This window comes from Bison bison, unplaced genomic scaffold, assembly GCF_000754665.1.
Source record: "Bison bison bison isolate TAMUID 2011002044 unplaced genomic scaffold, Bison_UMD1.0 scf7180017864519, whole genome shotgun sequence".
Classification (NCBI taxonomy): Eukaryota; Metazoa; Chordata; class Mammalia; order Artiodactyla; family Bovidae; genus Bison; species Bison bison.
In genome coordinates this window covers 22,786,508-22,802,518 of record NW_011495072.1, presented here as the reverse complement: position 1 = coordinate 22,802,518, position 16,011 = coordinate 22,786,508, and the positions used below count along the sequence as shown (strand labels likewise).

Below are 16,011 nucleotides of genomic sequence, written 5' to 3'. Positions count from 1 at the left end.
TTCACAGTAAATTTGAAATGAGTTTATAAACTACCAAAGAGTCATTAACTGATAATTCTAAGAAAAAATCTTGACTTGGGGTTGTGGAAACAGTAGAGTGGTATATAGCAATTCAGTTCAGTTATAAATACTTACCAGAATTATTAATATCCAAAGAGTTAATTAAAAGTTCACTGTACCTGCAAACATTTTTCTTCAGCTATACTTCTATAGTAAATTCTCAATTATCCATGTCAGTGGAGAGGAACAAAACACTGAACAAAAGTGAACTCTTCCAAAATCCTTCTTACTTGCTTTTAAAAGTACAGATAATGACATTAGACCAGTTGTCGATTCAAACTAAGTGAATTATTGTGAAGGTATTGCTGAGGTGAGGGAAAGTGATCAATGTCTGATAGTCACCTTTTTTGAAACCTTCCCCAAAGAATTTGTATTCAAAAGTCATTCTTGATAAAATTCAGTTGTATCCTAAAAGTAAGCCCACAAAGCAAAATATCTTTTAAGTCTATAGCTACATTAATGAACTTTAAAATAACAATTATTTCATAGGCAGTGATTTTCCTTAGCGTTCAAAATTTTTAATTTTATCATATTTTGTTCTTTTCTGGAGAAGATGTGCTATGACATGTTATCTTGTCTGATTATTCTCCTTACTTAGCAAATCATACAAATGTGACACAGAGAAGTTAGGTATTTAAACAGTCACCTGTCTGAAAAGGCGTAGAAATAGACCTCAACCACAGGCAATTTGCACCAGATTCCAAAACAATGTGGTCCTGAACCACATTAACATATCTGGAAAAAAGTCTGATTTCTCATACATCTTCTATAACGACAATAATTTTTGAGCATGTGAGCTAGGTTCTATTGCCGAGTACCTGTTATCTACTACTGCATCCTTGCTATGCCTATCTTCCTACCCAGGGATATTTTAGTTTTGGAGTCTGGTGACCTTCTAACTGTTTTTTATGCTCTCAGCCCTTCAAACCCAGATGTGATATTGGACTGAGGTTAGAAATATGGAGTGAGCACACAAAATAATTCTGTAAACCTCAATAACTTTTTGCCCCAGAAATAAAATATTTCTTGGCTGCTTCACTGCAACTTGAGGTTCCATAGGTAGCTTAAGGGGAAATTAAATCACTGTTATAGAGGGTTGTCACTATCACCTTCTGTTCTTTTCTCATTTATCAATTGAACATGTACTCTGTTTTACACTGATAATTTTTTTTAAAGATGGTGTGCTTCATATATTTGAGACTAAGGCAATGGTCACAAGCAGATAAATTTCTAGACAATGGTTTTAATGAATTCATTCAAAAAACCAAATCCAATGTATACATTCAAATTTGATAGAAAACTAAAAATTATGAGCCTTCATAATTCATTCAAAAAAATGAACTTTGGTGAGTCAATAGGATCACTTGAGACATCTATGCTTGAATGTATTCCTCTAGACTTAATGTATTTTTTCACACTGCATTATATTTTAATGATGAATTTCATGCTCTTTCATGGTACTCTAGCTCAGGAATCGTGGATATTACTTTGAGGGAAAAGAAAATAACTATGTGTGATGAAAGATGTTACTGATTAAAGTGTGTTGCATGTGTGAACTACACAAAAGCTGAAAAAGCTTAAATACCACTATTCTATATTACAAGTAATATCAGGCTGACTAAGGTTAGACTGAGGTGAGTAAATGTAAGGGTCTGACCTTCTTAAATAGTCTTAGTTGAAACAATTCGGGAAATTAAACTGGTCATTAATGTTTCAGTGGCATCTTTTCCTTAGTGTAATGTGGTTAAGAACTGATTTCATGGACAAATGCAAAACAGCTACCGATAAAGAAATTCAAACTCCAAAAGCTGCCAGCCCTCTGACATTCTTAATTCTGAAGTCAGTACATCAGTACTACATGAAGGTTGTCAGAAGGTTACTATTTGAGTTAGCTTAAAAAGGGGTGGGGGGACGGGGGTTGGTTAAGTCAAAGTAACAAGGACCAAAAAGGCCAACATAAATCAATCATCCTTTACCTTGTGAATGAATGAATATTGGGTTAAATATATCACACTGATCAATATGAAAAAGTAAACTATCCACAAGAGAAATCACAAGTAAAATTAAGTAGACATGTACACACAGCATGTGCGTGTGTGCTCAGTCATACTTTGGCTCTAATTACCACGATGGATTTTTCAAACGAAGTATGGAGTCTGGAGAAAACACTACTACCATCCCCCAAACAGAACACAAAGTTCCTACAATCAATGTTAGAGGCAACGCGGTGGCAAAAGCAGCTCTTTTGCAAACAGGTGGTTTTAAAGTTTTACTTAAGCCACTGACTGAAAGGACGGAGGAAAGAAAAATGTCATTTGTTAAGAAAACACAGGCATGCACAAAAAAGCCCCAAGCAAAACACAACAAAAAACTAAAAAGCAGTTTATTTTAGCTCAGAACTGTGAACACTGGATTAGTATGTCTAAAATCACTGCTTGTAATTATATTTCTCTCGTCGCATGCATAAAGGTCCTAGGGAGAAATCGAAGGAAATGGTCATGTTACTTCAGGTTACTACATGTTACTTCCTGTTTATTCACAGGAAAAAAGATGGCATTTTTACAGGAACAGGGTGCAAGAGAAAATAAAAAAAAACTGTTGAGAAGAGGAATATACAGTTTATTTTGTATTTCTGAAGGCACTGTATTTTTCATGTTCTCAATATCCTATCTCGTTCTTCCCTATGTTACTTTCATAAGCAATACTAAGGCTAGCAGTGGCTGCTGTAGCTTACATATACATCTCCATTATTTCTATCCTCCACCTCTGCAAATATGCAGAATTCAGCGACTGGAAGTGGGGGTAACAGACAGGTATCCCGAAACGCTTACAGGGCAAAAGAGGAAGTGCGGGATAGGCTGCGAAATGAACGCCCTTATGAGAAAGTCCATCTCCCTCGAACTCTTCTAGTGCTTCAGTCACGGCCACCCAGAAACTTCGGACCCTGACTCCGAAGTAAACAGCCAGGTCCCAACGCGAAGGACACCCCTGCAGCCGCGGACTCCCACTCTTCTCCCCGCCAGCCCACACGGGGCGCCGGCTCCTCTGCTGCTCCTGCTCCTCCTCCTCCTCCGCAGAACTCGAGCGGAGGCAAAGTTTCCCGAGTCTCCCACTCTTTTCCCGGCCCGGCGGTGGCCGCAGCGCCCTTTCGGGCACGCACCAGCTGCGCTCCCCGCCCTCCCCTCGCCAGCCCGCGCGCAGTCGGTACCTCGATATCCGCCACGTCCTTGCTTAGCACAGGGGCCATGGCGATGCCCAGAGCCTGGGGTTTCCTTGCCACGAACCCTTCCGCGTCCTCAGGCTTCAGCCAGAGACGAAAGTGACAGCTTGCCCGAGCGCCCCTAGAAATAGGAAACGGAGGGCCAGAGGCGCGGAGGCGGGGCGGGCGCCAGGCGGTGACGCCCCCGGGGCGGGGCTGCGCGCGGGGCCCTGAGGCTCCTCTAGCCCCGCACAGCGGGCAGAGCTGCGGACTGGAGTCCTGCTCCGGCTCCCGCCTCCGCCCCTCCTCCTAGCTGCTTGTTTTCCTGCTACTCTTGGCGGGAAGGGAGGGAGAGAGCGCACTGGCCTCTCGTCTATAAACTGTTCGAGGCAGAGCTAGGTAGGTGGGGGCTAGATGTGACAGAGCCGCAAGATTAAAGGTAAAAACAATCGACGCCCTAAGTAACAAATTATTCATTTTCTTTCCTTCCACAGGAGCCCTGCGAGGTGCAGAAACACTGTCTTTTGGCAACTGCATCTTCAGAATTCCTCAGGGATAAGGTAGTAAATGTTCCTCCGTACATTCAACAAATAGGCGGAAACAGGCAAGGGCAAGGGTTTTCTGAAAATGGACGGTCCCTGGGGGCGGGGGCAAGAGGGAGGCGAGGAGAAGAGGGGCCAGGAATAGAGGTGAGAAAAAATTTCTACAGTCAGAAGCAGCAAGCAGTTAAGTCCTGTAGGTGGTACAGAATCAAGGTTGTATATTTGCAGGACAATCCATTCTAATGGCCTTTAAAAAAATAATTCTAAAACGTGAAGCTCTTGTCAGGAGTTGTTCTTTATGTTTTGTTTTAGAGCTTGCTGGGGAGGGAGCTATTTCGTTTGGAGATGGTCTCAATCCAGAAAATATTCTCCTCACCTCTGAGTATATCTATCTGTACTCCAGATGTCTCTCTCCATTTTCCCTCCATCGTCCTCTCTTCTCCTGAAACTCATCTTGCTTACTTCTGTTAAGGATTTTATCACACTTCTTAGTTCTCTTGGCTAGACAGTGAGCACCTGGGTTCTAGTATTTCCTCTTCATCATTATTCTTTCATTAGTTCATCATTTCATTCAATAAATATTTATTGAACATTTTCATTACCAAACACTGTGTTAGGTTATCTGGCTATAGTCTTCAAGAAGAAACATCACTCTCATGGAAAGTTACTCAGAGTAAGGAAATGAGCAAACTAATAGGAGAGATGCCTGCCTGAAAGGTAAAAGAAGGATTAGGGCAGAATTAATGGGGTGTCAGAGAAGGCAATGGCACCCCACTCCAGTACTCTTGCCTGGAAAATCCTATGGACGGAGGAGCCTGGTAGGCTGCAGTCCATGGGGTCGCAAAGAGTCAGACACGACTGAGCGACTTCACTTTCACACATTGGAGAAGGAAATGGCAACCCACTCCAGTGTTCTTGCCTGGAGAATCCCAGGGACAGGGGAGCCTGGTGGGCTGCCGTCTGTGGGGTCGCAGAGTCGGACACGACTGAAGTGACTTAGCAGCAGCAATGGGGTGTGAGTGCTCACTATCATGGGTGGGTGGGAAGACTTCTTTAAACAAACCATCAGATTACCTTCCAGAACCTGGAATTTACTAGATGGATACATTTTTCTTAAATAGTGTATTAAGAGAAGGTAGAAAGTTACACAGAAACCTTGAAATCTTTCTTGACTCCCTTTTTCTCCCATATTTAATGAGCATCCCCAAGCTCTCAGAATTCAACCTCTTAAATACATCTTGGAACATTTCTTCATTTCTCCATCTTCACTGAACCCACCAAGAGCCAAGCTGATTGTATTGCAACTTCTATTCTTACTTCTTTTCACTGCAGATTAAACTTTAAAACAGAAGGCAATGGCACCCCACTCCAGTACTCTTGCTTGGGGAATCCCATGGATGGAGGAGTCTGGTAGGCTGCGGTCCATGGGATTGCTAAGAGTCGGACACGACTGAGTGACTTCCCTTTCACTTTTCACTTTCATGCATTGGAGAAGGAAATGGCAACCCACTCCAGTGTTCTTGCCTGGAGAATCCCAGGGAAGGGGGAGCCTGGTGGGCTGACGTCTATGGGGTCGCACAGAGTCAGACACGACTGAAGCGACTTAGCAGTAGCAGTAAGCTTTAAAAAGTATTAATTGGCTCATAAAACACACACACAGAATAAATCTTTCAGTGATTCCCACTGAATTCAGAAGAAAATACAAACTTCATTGTGACCTCTGAATAACCAGCACTTCCTCTCTTCTGCAGCTTCACCCTAGGGCTTCTCTTGCCAAGAGTCACTGTGTTCCAGTTACAAGGTAATATTACGTCTTGTCTTCTACCACTTTTCTCCCTTTGTACATATCCTCCATTCCACTGGCACTTTAGATCTCAAAGAAACTTTCCCTGACCCATGCCCACCACCAACAAAATTAGACCTACCCTGTCTCTGTTATCCTTTCACAGCACCCTATTTTTTTCTCCATAAGTAAGTAGGTATTAGTTGCCCAGTCGTGCCTGACTCTTTATGACCCCATAAAGTCCTGGTGGACTGCAGCCCACCAGGCTCTTCTGTCCATGAGATTTTCCAGGCAAGGATACTGGAGTGGGTTGCCATTTCCTTCTCCAGGGCATCTTCCCGACCCAGGGATCGAACCCATGTCTCCTGCACTGCAGCAGATTCTTTACTGACTGAGCTACAAAGGAAGCCCCATAGCCCTGTCAGATTTTATTTGCCAATTTATTTGAGTGTTCAGTTCAGTTCAGTTGCTCAGTCGTGTCCGACTCTTTGCGACCACATGAATCGCAGCATGCCAGGCCTCCCTGTCCATCACCAACTCCCAGAGTTCACTCAGACTCACGCCATCGAGTCAGTGATGCCATCCGGCCATCTCATCCTCTGTCGACCCCTTCTCCTCCTGCCCCCAATCCCTCCCAGCATCAGAGTCTTTTCCAATGAGTCAAAGTACTGGAGTTTAAGCTTTAGCATTATTCCTTCCAAAGAAATCCCAGGGCTGATCTCCTTCAGAACGGACTGGTTGGATCTCCTTGCAGTCCAAGGGACTCTCAAGGGTCTTCTCCAACACTACAGTTCAAAAGCATCAGTTCTTCAGCGCTCAGCCTTCTTCACAGTCCAACTCTCACATCCATACATGACCACTGGAAAAACCATAGCCTTGACTAGATGGACGTTAGTTGGCAAAGTAATGTCTGTGCTTTTGAATATGCTATCTAGGTTGGTCATAACTTTTCTTCCAAGGAGTAAGTGTCATTTAATTTCATGGCAGCAATAACCATCTGCAGTGATTTTGGAGCCCAAAACGTAAAGTCTGACACTGTTTCCACTGTTTCCCCATCTATTTCCCATGAAATGATGGGACCAGATGCCATGATCTTCGTTTTCTGAATGTTGAGCTTTAAGCCAACTTTTTCACTCTCCACTTTCACTTTCATCAAAAGACTTTTTAGTTCCTCTTCACTTTCTGCCATAAGGGTGGTGTGATTTGTGTAATATATGTCACATCTATTTATGAATGTAAGCACCAGGAAGCGAGGGTCCATATTTGGCTTGGTCGCTTACTGAATATTCAGTTTCTAGGCAAGGACTGAAACATATGAGAGAAATACTGAGTGACTGAATGAACTCAGTAGATCCTGAAGGAGATTTACACACTAAGCAGTTTGTTTTAGAAACTGTAGTTTCACTTTACCATGTATTCTTCTCAATGTTCTACTTATTCCTGGGAAGTAAAATCATAGTATTTATCAATGACTTTCTAGTTAAAATGTGTCAAACTACTTTCTTTTTCCTGGAGTAATTTTCCAAAGTCAGATTTCTTTCATCTTCCTACAATCATACTTTACTTACCACCAGATCATCTATATCCTCTTTTTTGGAGATTTTTTTAAATGTATACATGCATATGGATAGTAGTGGTGCGTGTTCAGTCATGTCCAACTCTTTGCAACCCTCCAGACTGTAGCGCACCAGGCTCCTCTGTCCACAGGATTCTCCAGGCAAGAATACTGGAGTGGGTTGCCATTTACTTCCCCAGGGGATCTTCCCAACGCAGGGATCGAACCTGCATCACCAGCATCTTCTGCATTGGTGGCAGATTCTTTACCACTGAGCCACCTGAGAAGCCCATACATACATATATTGTACATATATTTAGAAAGAGAGAAAGAGGATTTACACACATGTGCATATATACACATATGACATATATATAATTGTAATACATATGATTCCTTTTCCAGGTTAACCAGAAAGTTTCAATAGTTGATTTCCTGACCACAGAGATATAGATTTAAGTGTTCTATTAGGTTGCACACTAATATAGATCTTATCAATTAGCAATCCATACTTCTTTTTTGGTTGTTCTACAGGTATAAGTGTGCAAGTTATCCTTAAGAGTTAGAAATGTATTTCCATTTTTATTTTATGTGACTATTATTCTCCTAAACCACTATATAGGATAAGCCCCAAATATGCTATCTTTCCAAAGATGAGAGATTCTTCAGTGATACTCAATAATCAAATATAAAATTTAAATGTTATTTTACCATTCCCTCAACCTTACCAAACAGATGTATTCTATTCTGAGAAATTTAATTAAGGCATATAATCACATTGCTCATATGCCACACCTATACTCCACGATCAGTAATTGAATCTAATAATATTTTAAATCCATTGAAATTCCACATTAAACACAGTTGTACCTGTAAATAATCCAAGCTGTTTGAAGCTTACTGAAAATGCATTCACAGTACACTTTTTTAAAGTTGTAAATTATGATGGCATTTGTCAAGCTGTCCCTCCATCTGGAAGCACAGTCAAATATCAGGTGTTCCACATTAATTTTTTTGTAGGCTTTGGTGAGACAGCTCATCTAAAATGGTGCAAACTTACCAAAATGCATCTCAGCCTAATAATTTACATTACATAATTGAATATTATTATTATTACTATAGTCAGAAGGAAGGCTTATGAATCATCTTTCATTTCTGGAAAGTTATTCAGTACCACAAACTTAGAAACACAATAAACATGTAGGTTTCCACGTGCTTTTATGTCCCTGCTTTACTCAAAAATTAAGCAATTTTTAAAACATTCTTTGGGGGGGGTGGTCCTAAGATGGCAGAGGAATAGGACAGGGAGATCACTTTCTGCCCCACAAATTCATCAAAAGATCATTTGAACACTGAGCAAATACCACAAAACAACTGAACACTGGTGGAGGACACCAGGCACCCAGAAAGGCAGCCCATTGTCTTCAAAAGGAGGTAGGACAAAATATAGAAGATAAAAAGAGAGACAAGAGAGTTAGGGATGGAGACATGTCCCAGGGAGAGAGTCTTAAAAGTTTCCAAACATCAGGAAACCCTCTCACCAGCGGGTCTGTGGGGAGTTTTGGAATCTGAGAGGGCAACATAACCAAGAGGAAAAAATAAATAGATAAAACCCACAGATTATGCACCTAACTGCAACTCCCAGTGGAGAAGTAGCCCAGAAGCTTGTGTCTGCCACCAGCAAGCGGGGGCTGAACAGGGAGGCGCGGGCTTCATTGCTTAGGGTAAGGACCGGGCCTGAATGCCCTGAGGGCAATCTGAGGGAGCTAACATGAGATAGTAACCCAAACTGTGGGATAGCCAGAGAGAAAAAAAAAAAATTAAAAAAGGAGAGAGAGAGAACTTTCCCATGAAAAGCTCTAACCTAAGGTAAGGCACTGCTGGGCCCACTCACAGAACAAAGGACTGAGCCAATACCAGAGGAGAGTCAGCTGGCTGCAGACCAGCCCATCCCCCGCCAGAGGCAGGGAGGCAGGTGGGTGACAGCCAGAGCTGGAAGGAAAGGGCTAACTTGGCCCCAGAGACGGCATCCCCTACCAAACTGTGAGGCTCCCAGTTGCTAACCAAGTCTTCCTGAGATCCTGAATGGTTGACATCCATCAGGAGGGTCGCAGCCAGAGATCAGTGCCCCAGAAGAGACACACAGCACACCTGAGACAGCGCTCCCACTGCACACCCAGGAAACCAAGCGGCTGGGACCAGGGAGGTGATAAGACACACCGCCAAGCTGGGAAGAGTGTACTTGACCAGCACCTAGTCGCCTGAGCTGCTCGGACCTGGGAAGGGCACAAAACTCAGGCCCAACTGAGTCTGTGCTTTTGTGGAGTACCCAAGAACCTGAAAATGAGTGGTGTAGATCTAGGAAGTGCACGCAACACAGGGCCCACCTTAGACAGTTCCCCTGCAGAGCAACCTGGAGCCTGAGCAGTATAGACTGGGAAAGCACACACACCATGAGCAGGGGCAAACCCAGTGTGGCCCACACACTGTGAGCACTCCCCACACACACCAGTGATATTTGTTTGCAGTGTTCCTCCCTCCCCGAAGCACAATTGAACAAGTGAGCCTAAATAAATGATCACCTTCACCCCCTTGTGTCAGGGCAGAAGTTAGATACTAAAGTGACTTGCAAACAGAGGAAGCCAAAATAAACAAAGAAGAGGGAGAGGCTTTGGAAGTGACAGGTGCAACAGATTAAAACCCTGTAGTTAGCACTGGCTACATTGAAAGGGACCTATAGACCTTGAGAAGAAGTATAAGGTGGAACAATGAACAATCTGAAACTGAACTGACCACACACTGCCCTCAACAGCGCCAGAGAAATTCCTAGATATATTTGACTACTAGCATTTTTAAATTTTTAAAATTTCTTTTTATTTTTAAGTTCTTTATTACTCCTTTAATTTTCATTTTTAAAACCTACTATTACCTTGAAAAAAAAAGATCCTATTTTTAAAGCAAATTTCATTTTTTTATATAACTTTTGCGATTTTGTTTTTCTTTTTTTAATATTGTATTTTTGAGAGTCTAACCTCTACTTTAGATTTTTAATCTCTGCTTTTTGGTATTTGTTATCAATTCTGTACCTTTAACAATCCAATATTCAATACCCATTTTTACTTAGGAGTGTGATTACTGGCTTGATTGCTCTCTCACTTTGTGACTCTCCTTTTTCTCCCCCAGGTCACCTCTATCTCTTCCCTCCCCCTTCTCTTCTCTTCTTAACTCTGTGAATTTCTTTGGAAGTTCTGGACTGTGGAGAAAACTTAGGGAACTGATCACAGGCTAGATTTGTCTCTCTCCTTTTGACTCCTCCTCCTCTCCTCCTGGTCACCTCTATTTCCTTCCTCCCTCTTCTCTTCTCTATGGAACTCCATGGACCTCTCTGAGTGTTCCAGACTGTGGAGAGCAAATAGGGAATTGATTACTGGCTAGATTTCTCTCTCCCCTTTTGATTCCCCCTCTGCTCCTCCTGGTCACCTCTATCTCCTTCCCCCCTCTTCTCTTCTCCATGTAACTCTGTGAACCTCTCTGGGTGTCCCTCACTGTGGAACACCATTAACCTAGATGTTTTATCTAGGTTATCTTTTCACCATTAACCTAGATGTTTTATCATCGGAGCTGTATGGATGGAGAAGTCTTGAGGCTACTATAACAATAAGACTGAAAGTCAGAGGCAGAAGGCCTAAATCCAAAACTTGAGAACACCAGAAAACTCCTGACTCCAGGGACCATTAATCGACAAAAGCTCATCCAAAAGCCTCCATACCTACACTGAAACCAAACTCCACCCAAGAGCCAACAAGTTTCAGAGCAAGATGTACCAAGCTAATTCTCCAACAACACAGGAACATAACCCTGAGCACAAAAATACAGGTGGCCTATAGTCACACCAAACCCATAGACACCTTAAAACTCGCTACTGGACACTTCATTGCACTCCAGAGAGAAGAGATCCAGCTCCACCCGCCAGAAACTGACGCAAGCTTTCCTAACCAGGAATCCTTGACAAGCCACTAATCCAACCCCACCCACAGCGAGGAAACTCCACAATAAGAGGAACCACAAACTTCCAGCATACAGAAAGGCCACCCCAAACACAGCAACCTAAACAAGATGAAAAGGCAGAGAAATATTCAGCAGGTAAAGGAACATGATAAAAGCCCACAAAACCAAACAAAAAAGGAAGAGATAGGGAGTCTAAATGAAAAAGAATTCAGAATAATGATAGTAAAAATGATCCAAAATTTTGAAAGCAAAATGGAGTTACAGATAAATAGTCTGGAGACAAGGATTGAGAAGACTCAAGAAAAGTTTAATAAGGACCTAGAAGAAATAAAAAAGAGTCAGTCAATAATGAATAATGCACAACATGAGATCAAAGGCTCTCTGGAGGGAACCAACAGTAGAATAAATGAGGCAGAAGATAGGATAAATGAGGTGGAAGATAGAATGGTGGAAATGAAGCAGAGAGGAAAAAAAAAAAGGATTTAAAGAAATGAGAACAACCTCAGAGACCTCTGGGACAATGTTAAACACCCCAACATTTGAATCATCAGAGTTCCAGAAGAAGAAGACAAAAAAAAAAAAAAGCCATGAGAAAATACTTGACCAGATAATAGTTGAAAACTTCCCTAAAATGGGGAAGGAAATAGCCAGCCAAGTCCAAGAAACCCAGAGAGTCCCAAACAGGATAAACCCAAGGTGAAACACCCCAAGACACATATTAATAAAATTAATGAAGAGCAAACACAAAGAGCAAATATTAAAAGAAGTAAGGGAAAAGCAACAAATAAAACATAAGGGGATCCCCATAAGGATAACAGCTGACCTTTCAATAGGAACTCTTCAGGCCAAAAGGGAATAGCAGAACACTAAGAGAAAAACCTACAACCCAAATTACTATAGCCAGCAAGGATCTCATTCAAACATGAAAGAGAAATCAAAAGCTTTACAGACAAGCAAAAGCTGAGAGAATTCAGCACCACCAAACCAGCTCTTCAACAAATGCTAAAGGATCTTCTCTAGACAGGAAACACAAAAAGGTTTATAAACTCAGACCCAAAACAACAAAGTACATGGCAATGGGATCATACTTATCAATAATTACCTTAAATGTAAATGGGTTGAATGCCCCAACCAAAAGACAAAGACTAGCTGAATGGATACAAAAACAAGACACCTATATAGTCTGTCTACAAGAGACCCACCTCAAACTTAGGGACACATACAGACTGAAAGTGGAGGACTGGAAAAAGATATTTCATACAAATGAGACCAAAAGAAAGCAGGGGTAGCAATGCTCCTATCAGATAAAATAGACTTTGAAATAAAGGCCATGAAAAGAGACAAAGAAGGATACTACATAATGATCAAAGGATCAATCCAAGAAGAAGATATAACAATTATAAATATGTATGCACCCAACATAGGAGAAACGCAATATGTAAGGCAAATGCTAACAAGTATGAAAGGGAAAATTAACAGTAACACAATAATAGTGGGAGACTTTAATACCCCACTCACACCTATGGATAGATCAACTAAACTGAAAATTAGCAAGAAAACACAAATTTAAATGATACAATGGGCCAGTTAGACCTAATTCATCTCTATAGGACATTTCACCCCAAAACAATGAATTTCACCTTGTTCTCAAGTGCACATGGAACCTTCTCCAGGATAGATCACATCCTGGGCCAAAAATCTAGCCTTGCTAAGTTCAAAAAAATTGAAATCATCTCAAGCATCTTTTCTGATCACAATGTGGTAAGGTTAGGTGTTAACTACTTTGGCCACCTCATGTGAAGAGTTGACTCATTGGAAAAGACCCTGATGCTGGGAGGTTTGGGGGCAGGAGGAGAAGGGGACGACAGAGGATGAGATGGCTGGATGGCATCACCGACTCGATGGACATGAGTTTGAGTGAAATCTGGGAGTTGGTGATGGACAGGGAGGCCTGGTGTGTGGCTATTCATGGGGTCGCAAAGATTCGGACATGACTTAGCAACTGAACTGCTGAATTGAACAGGAAAAAAAACTATAAAAATACAAACATATGGAGGTTAAACAACACACTTCTGAATAACCAACAAATCACAGAAGAAACCAAAATATGCATAGAAATGAATGAAAATGAAAATACAACAACGCAAAACCTATTCAGTAAAAGCAGTACTAAGGGGAAGGTTCATAGCAATACAAGCCTACCTCGAGAAACAGGAGAGAAATCAAATAAATAACCTAACTCTACACCTAAAGCAACTAGAAATGAAGAACTCCGGGTTAGTAGAAGGAAAGAAATCATAAAAGTTGGGGCAGAAATAAATGCAAAAGAAAAGAGACCATAGCAAAAATCAACAAAACTAAAAGCTGGTTCTTCGAGAAGATAAATAAAATAGACAAACCATTAGCCAGACTCATCAAGAAACGAAGAAGAATCAAATCAAAAAAATTAGAAATGAAAATGGAAAAATCACAACAGACAACACAGAAATACAAAGGACCATAAAAGACTACTATCAGCAACTATATGCCAATAAAATGGACAACTTGGAAGAAATGGACAAATTCTTAGAAAAGTATAACTTTCCAAAACTGGACCAGGAAGAAATAGAATATATTAACAGACCCATCACAAGCACAGAAATTGAAACCGTAATCAGAAATCTTCCAACAAGCAAAAGCCCAGGACCTTCATAGCTGAATTCTACCAAAAATTTAGAGAAGAGCTAACACCTATCCTACTCAAACTCCTGCAGAAAATTGCAGAGGAAGGTAAATTTCCAAACTCATTCTATGAGGCCACCATCACCCTAATACCAAAACCAACAAAGATGCCACAAAAAAAAGAAAACTACAGGCAAATATCACTGATGAACATAGATGCAAAAATCCTTAACAAAATTCTAGCAAACAGACTCCAACAGCATATTAAAAAGATCATACATCATGACCAAGTGGGCTTTATCCCAGGGATGCAAGGATTCTTTAATCTGCAAATCAATCAATGTAATACACCACATTAACAAATTGAAAGATAAGAACTAGATGATTGTCTCAGTAGATACAGAGAAAGCTGTTGACAAAATTCAACATCCATTTATGATAAAAACTCTCCAGAAAGAAGGCATAGTAGGAACATACCTCAACATAATAAAAGTCATATGTGGTAAACCCATAGCAAACATTATCCTCAATGGTGAAAAATTGAAACCATTTCCCCTAAAGTCAGGAACAAGACAAGGATGCCCACTCTCACCACTACTATTCAACATAATTTTGGAAGTTTTGGCCACAGCAATCAGAGCAGAAAAAGAAATAAATCCAAACTGGAAAAGAAGAAGTAAAACTCACTGTTTGCTGATGACATGATCCTCTACATAGAAAACCCTAAAGACTCCACCAGAAAATTACTAGAGCTAATCAGTGAATACAGTAAAGTTGCAGGATATAAAGTTAACACACAGAAATCCCTTGCATTCCTATACATTAACAATGAAAAAACAGAAAGAGAAATTAAGGAAACAATTCCATTCACCATTGCAACAAAAAGAATAAAATACTTAGGAATAAATCTACCTAAGAAACAAAAGACCTATATATAGAAAACTATAAAACACTGATGAAAGAAATCAAAGATGACATAAATAGGTGGAGAAATATACCATGTTCATGGATCGGAAAAATCAATATAGTGAAAATGAGTGTACTACCCAAAGCAATCTATAGATTGAATGCAATCCCTATAAAGCTACCAACGGTATTTTTCAGAGATTTAGAACAAATAATTTCACAATTTGTATGGAATTACAAAAAACCTCGAATAGCCAAAACAATCTTAAGAAAGAAAAAGGGAACTGGAGGAATCAAACTGCCTGACTTTAGGTTATACTACAAAGCAACAGTCACCAAGACAGTATGGTACTGGCACAAAGACAGAAACTTAGATCAGTGGAACAAAATAGAAAGCCCAGAGATAAATTTACGCACCTCGGAACACCTTGGAGAAGGCAATGGCACCCCACTCCAGTACTCTTGCCTGGAAATCCCATGGATGAAGGAACCTGGTAGGCTGCAGTCCATGGAGTCTCGAAGAGTCGGACATGACTGAGCGACTTCAGTTTCACTTTTCACTTTCATGCATTGGAGAAGGAAATGGCAACCCACTCCAGTGTTCTTGCCTGGAGAATCCCAGGGATGGGGGAGCCTGGTGGGCTTCCATCTATGGGGTCGCACAGAGTCGGACATGACTGAAGTGACTTAGCAGCAGCAGCAGCAGCATGGACACCTTATCTTTGACAAAGGAGGCAAGAATATACAATGGAGAAAAGACAGTCTCTTTAAAAAGTGGTGCTGGGAAAACTGGTCAACCACTTGTTAAAGAATGAAACTAGAACACTTTCTATCACCATACACAAAAATAAACTCAAAATGGATTAAAGATTGAAATGTAAGATCAGAAACTATAAAACTCCTGGAGGAAAACATAGGCAAAACACTTTCTGACATGAATCATAGCAGGATTCTCTATGACCCACCTCCCAGAGTAATGGAAATAAAAGCAAAAATAAGCAAATGGGACCTAATTAAACTTAAAAGCTTTTGCACAACAAAGAAAACTATAAGCAAGATGAAAAGACAGTCTTCAGAATGGGAGAAAATAATAGCAAATGAAACAACTGACAAAGAATTAATCTCAAAAATATACAAGCAACTCCTAAAGCTCAATTCCAGAAAAATAAATGACCCAATCAAAAAATGGGCCAAAGAGCTAAACAGACATTTCTCCAAAGAAAACATACAAATGGCTAACAAACACTTGAAAAGATGCTCAACATCATTCATTATCACAGAAATGCAAATCAAAACC

At 40.8% G+C, this 16,011-nt stretch overlaps 1 protein-coding gene and 1 long non-coding RNA gene across 2 annotated transcripts in view; one reads left to right on the top strand and one right to left on the bottom strand.

Annotated features, from left to right (window-relative positions):
* LOC104981744 (dihydropyrimidine dehydrogenase [NADP(+)]-like) overlaps nt 1-3,411 on the bottom strand; it is a 403,416-nt gene extending 400,005 nt beyond the window's left edge. The window contains exon 1 of the mRNA XM_010831007.1: nt 3,269-3,411. Within this exon, the coding sequence (XP_010829309.1) occupies nt 3,269-3,307 (39 nt within the window). The 5' untranslated portion in view covers nt 3,308-3,411. The remainder of the gene's footprint in view (nt 1-3,268) is intronic.
* Nucleotides 3,412-3,517: 106 nt separating this feature from the next.
* The window catches only part of LOC104981745, a 37,793-nt gene continuing 25,299 nt past the window's right edge, over nt 3,518-16,011 (top strand). Inside the window, exons 1-3 of the long non-coding RNA XR_824409.1 lie at nt 3,518-3,658; nt 3,754-3,819; nt 5,553-5,602. This is a non-coding gene — a long non-coding RNA (uncharacterized LOC104981745). The remainder of the gene's footprint in view (nt 3,659-3,753; nt 3,820-5,552; nt 5,603-16,011) is intronic.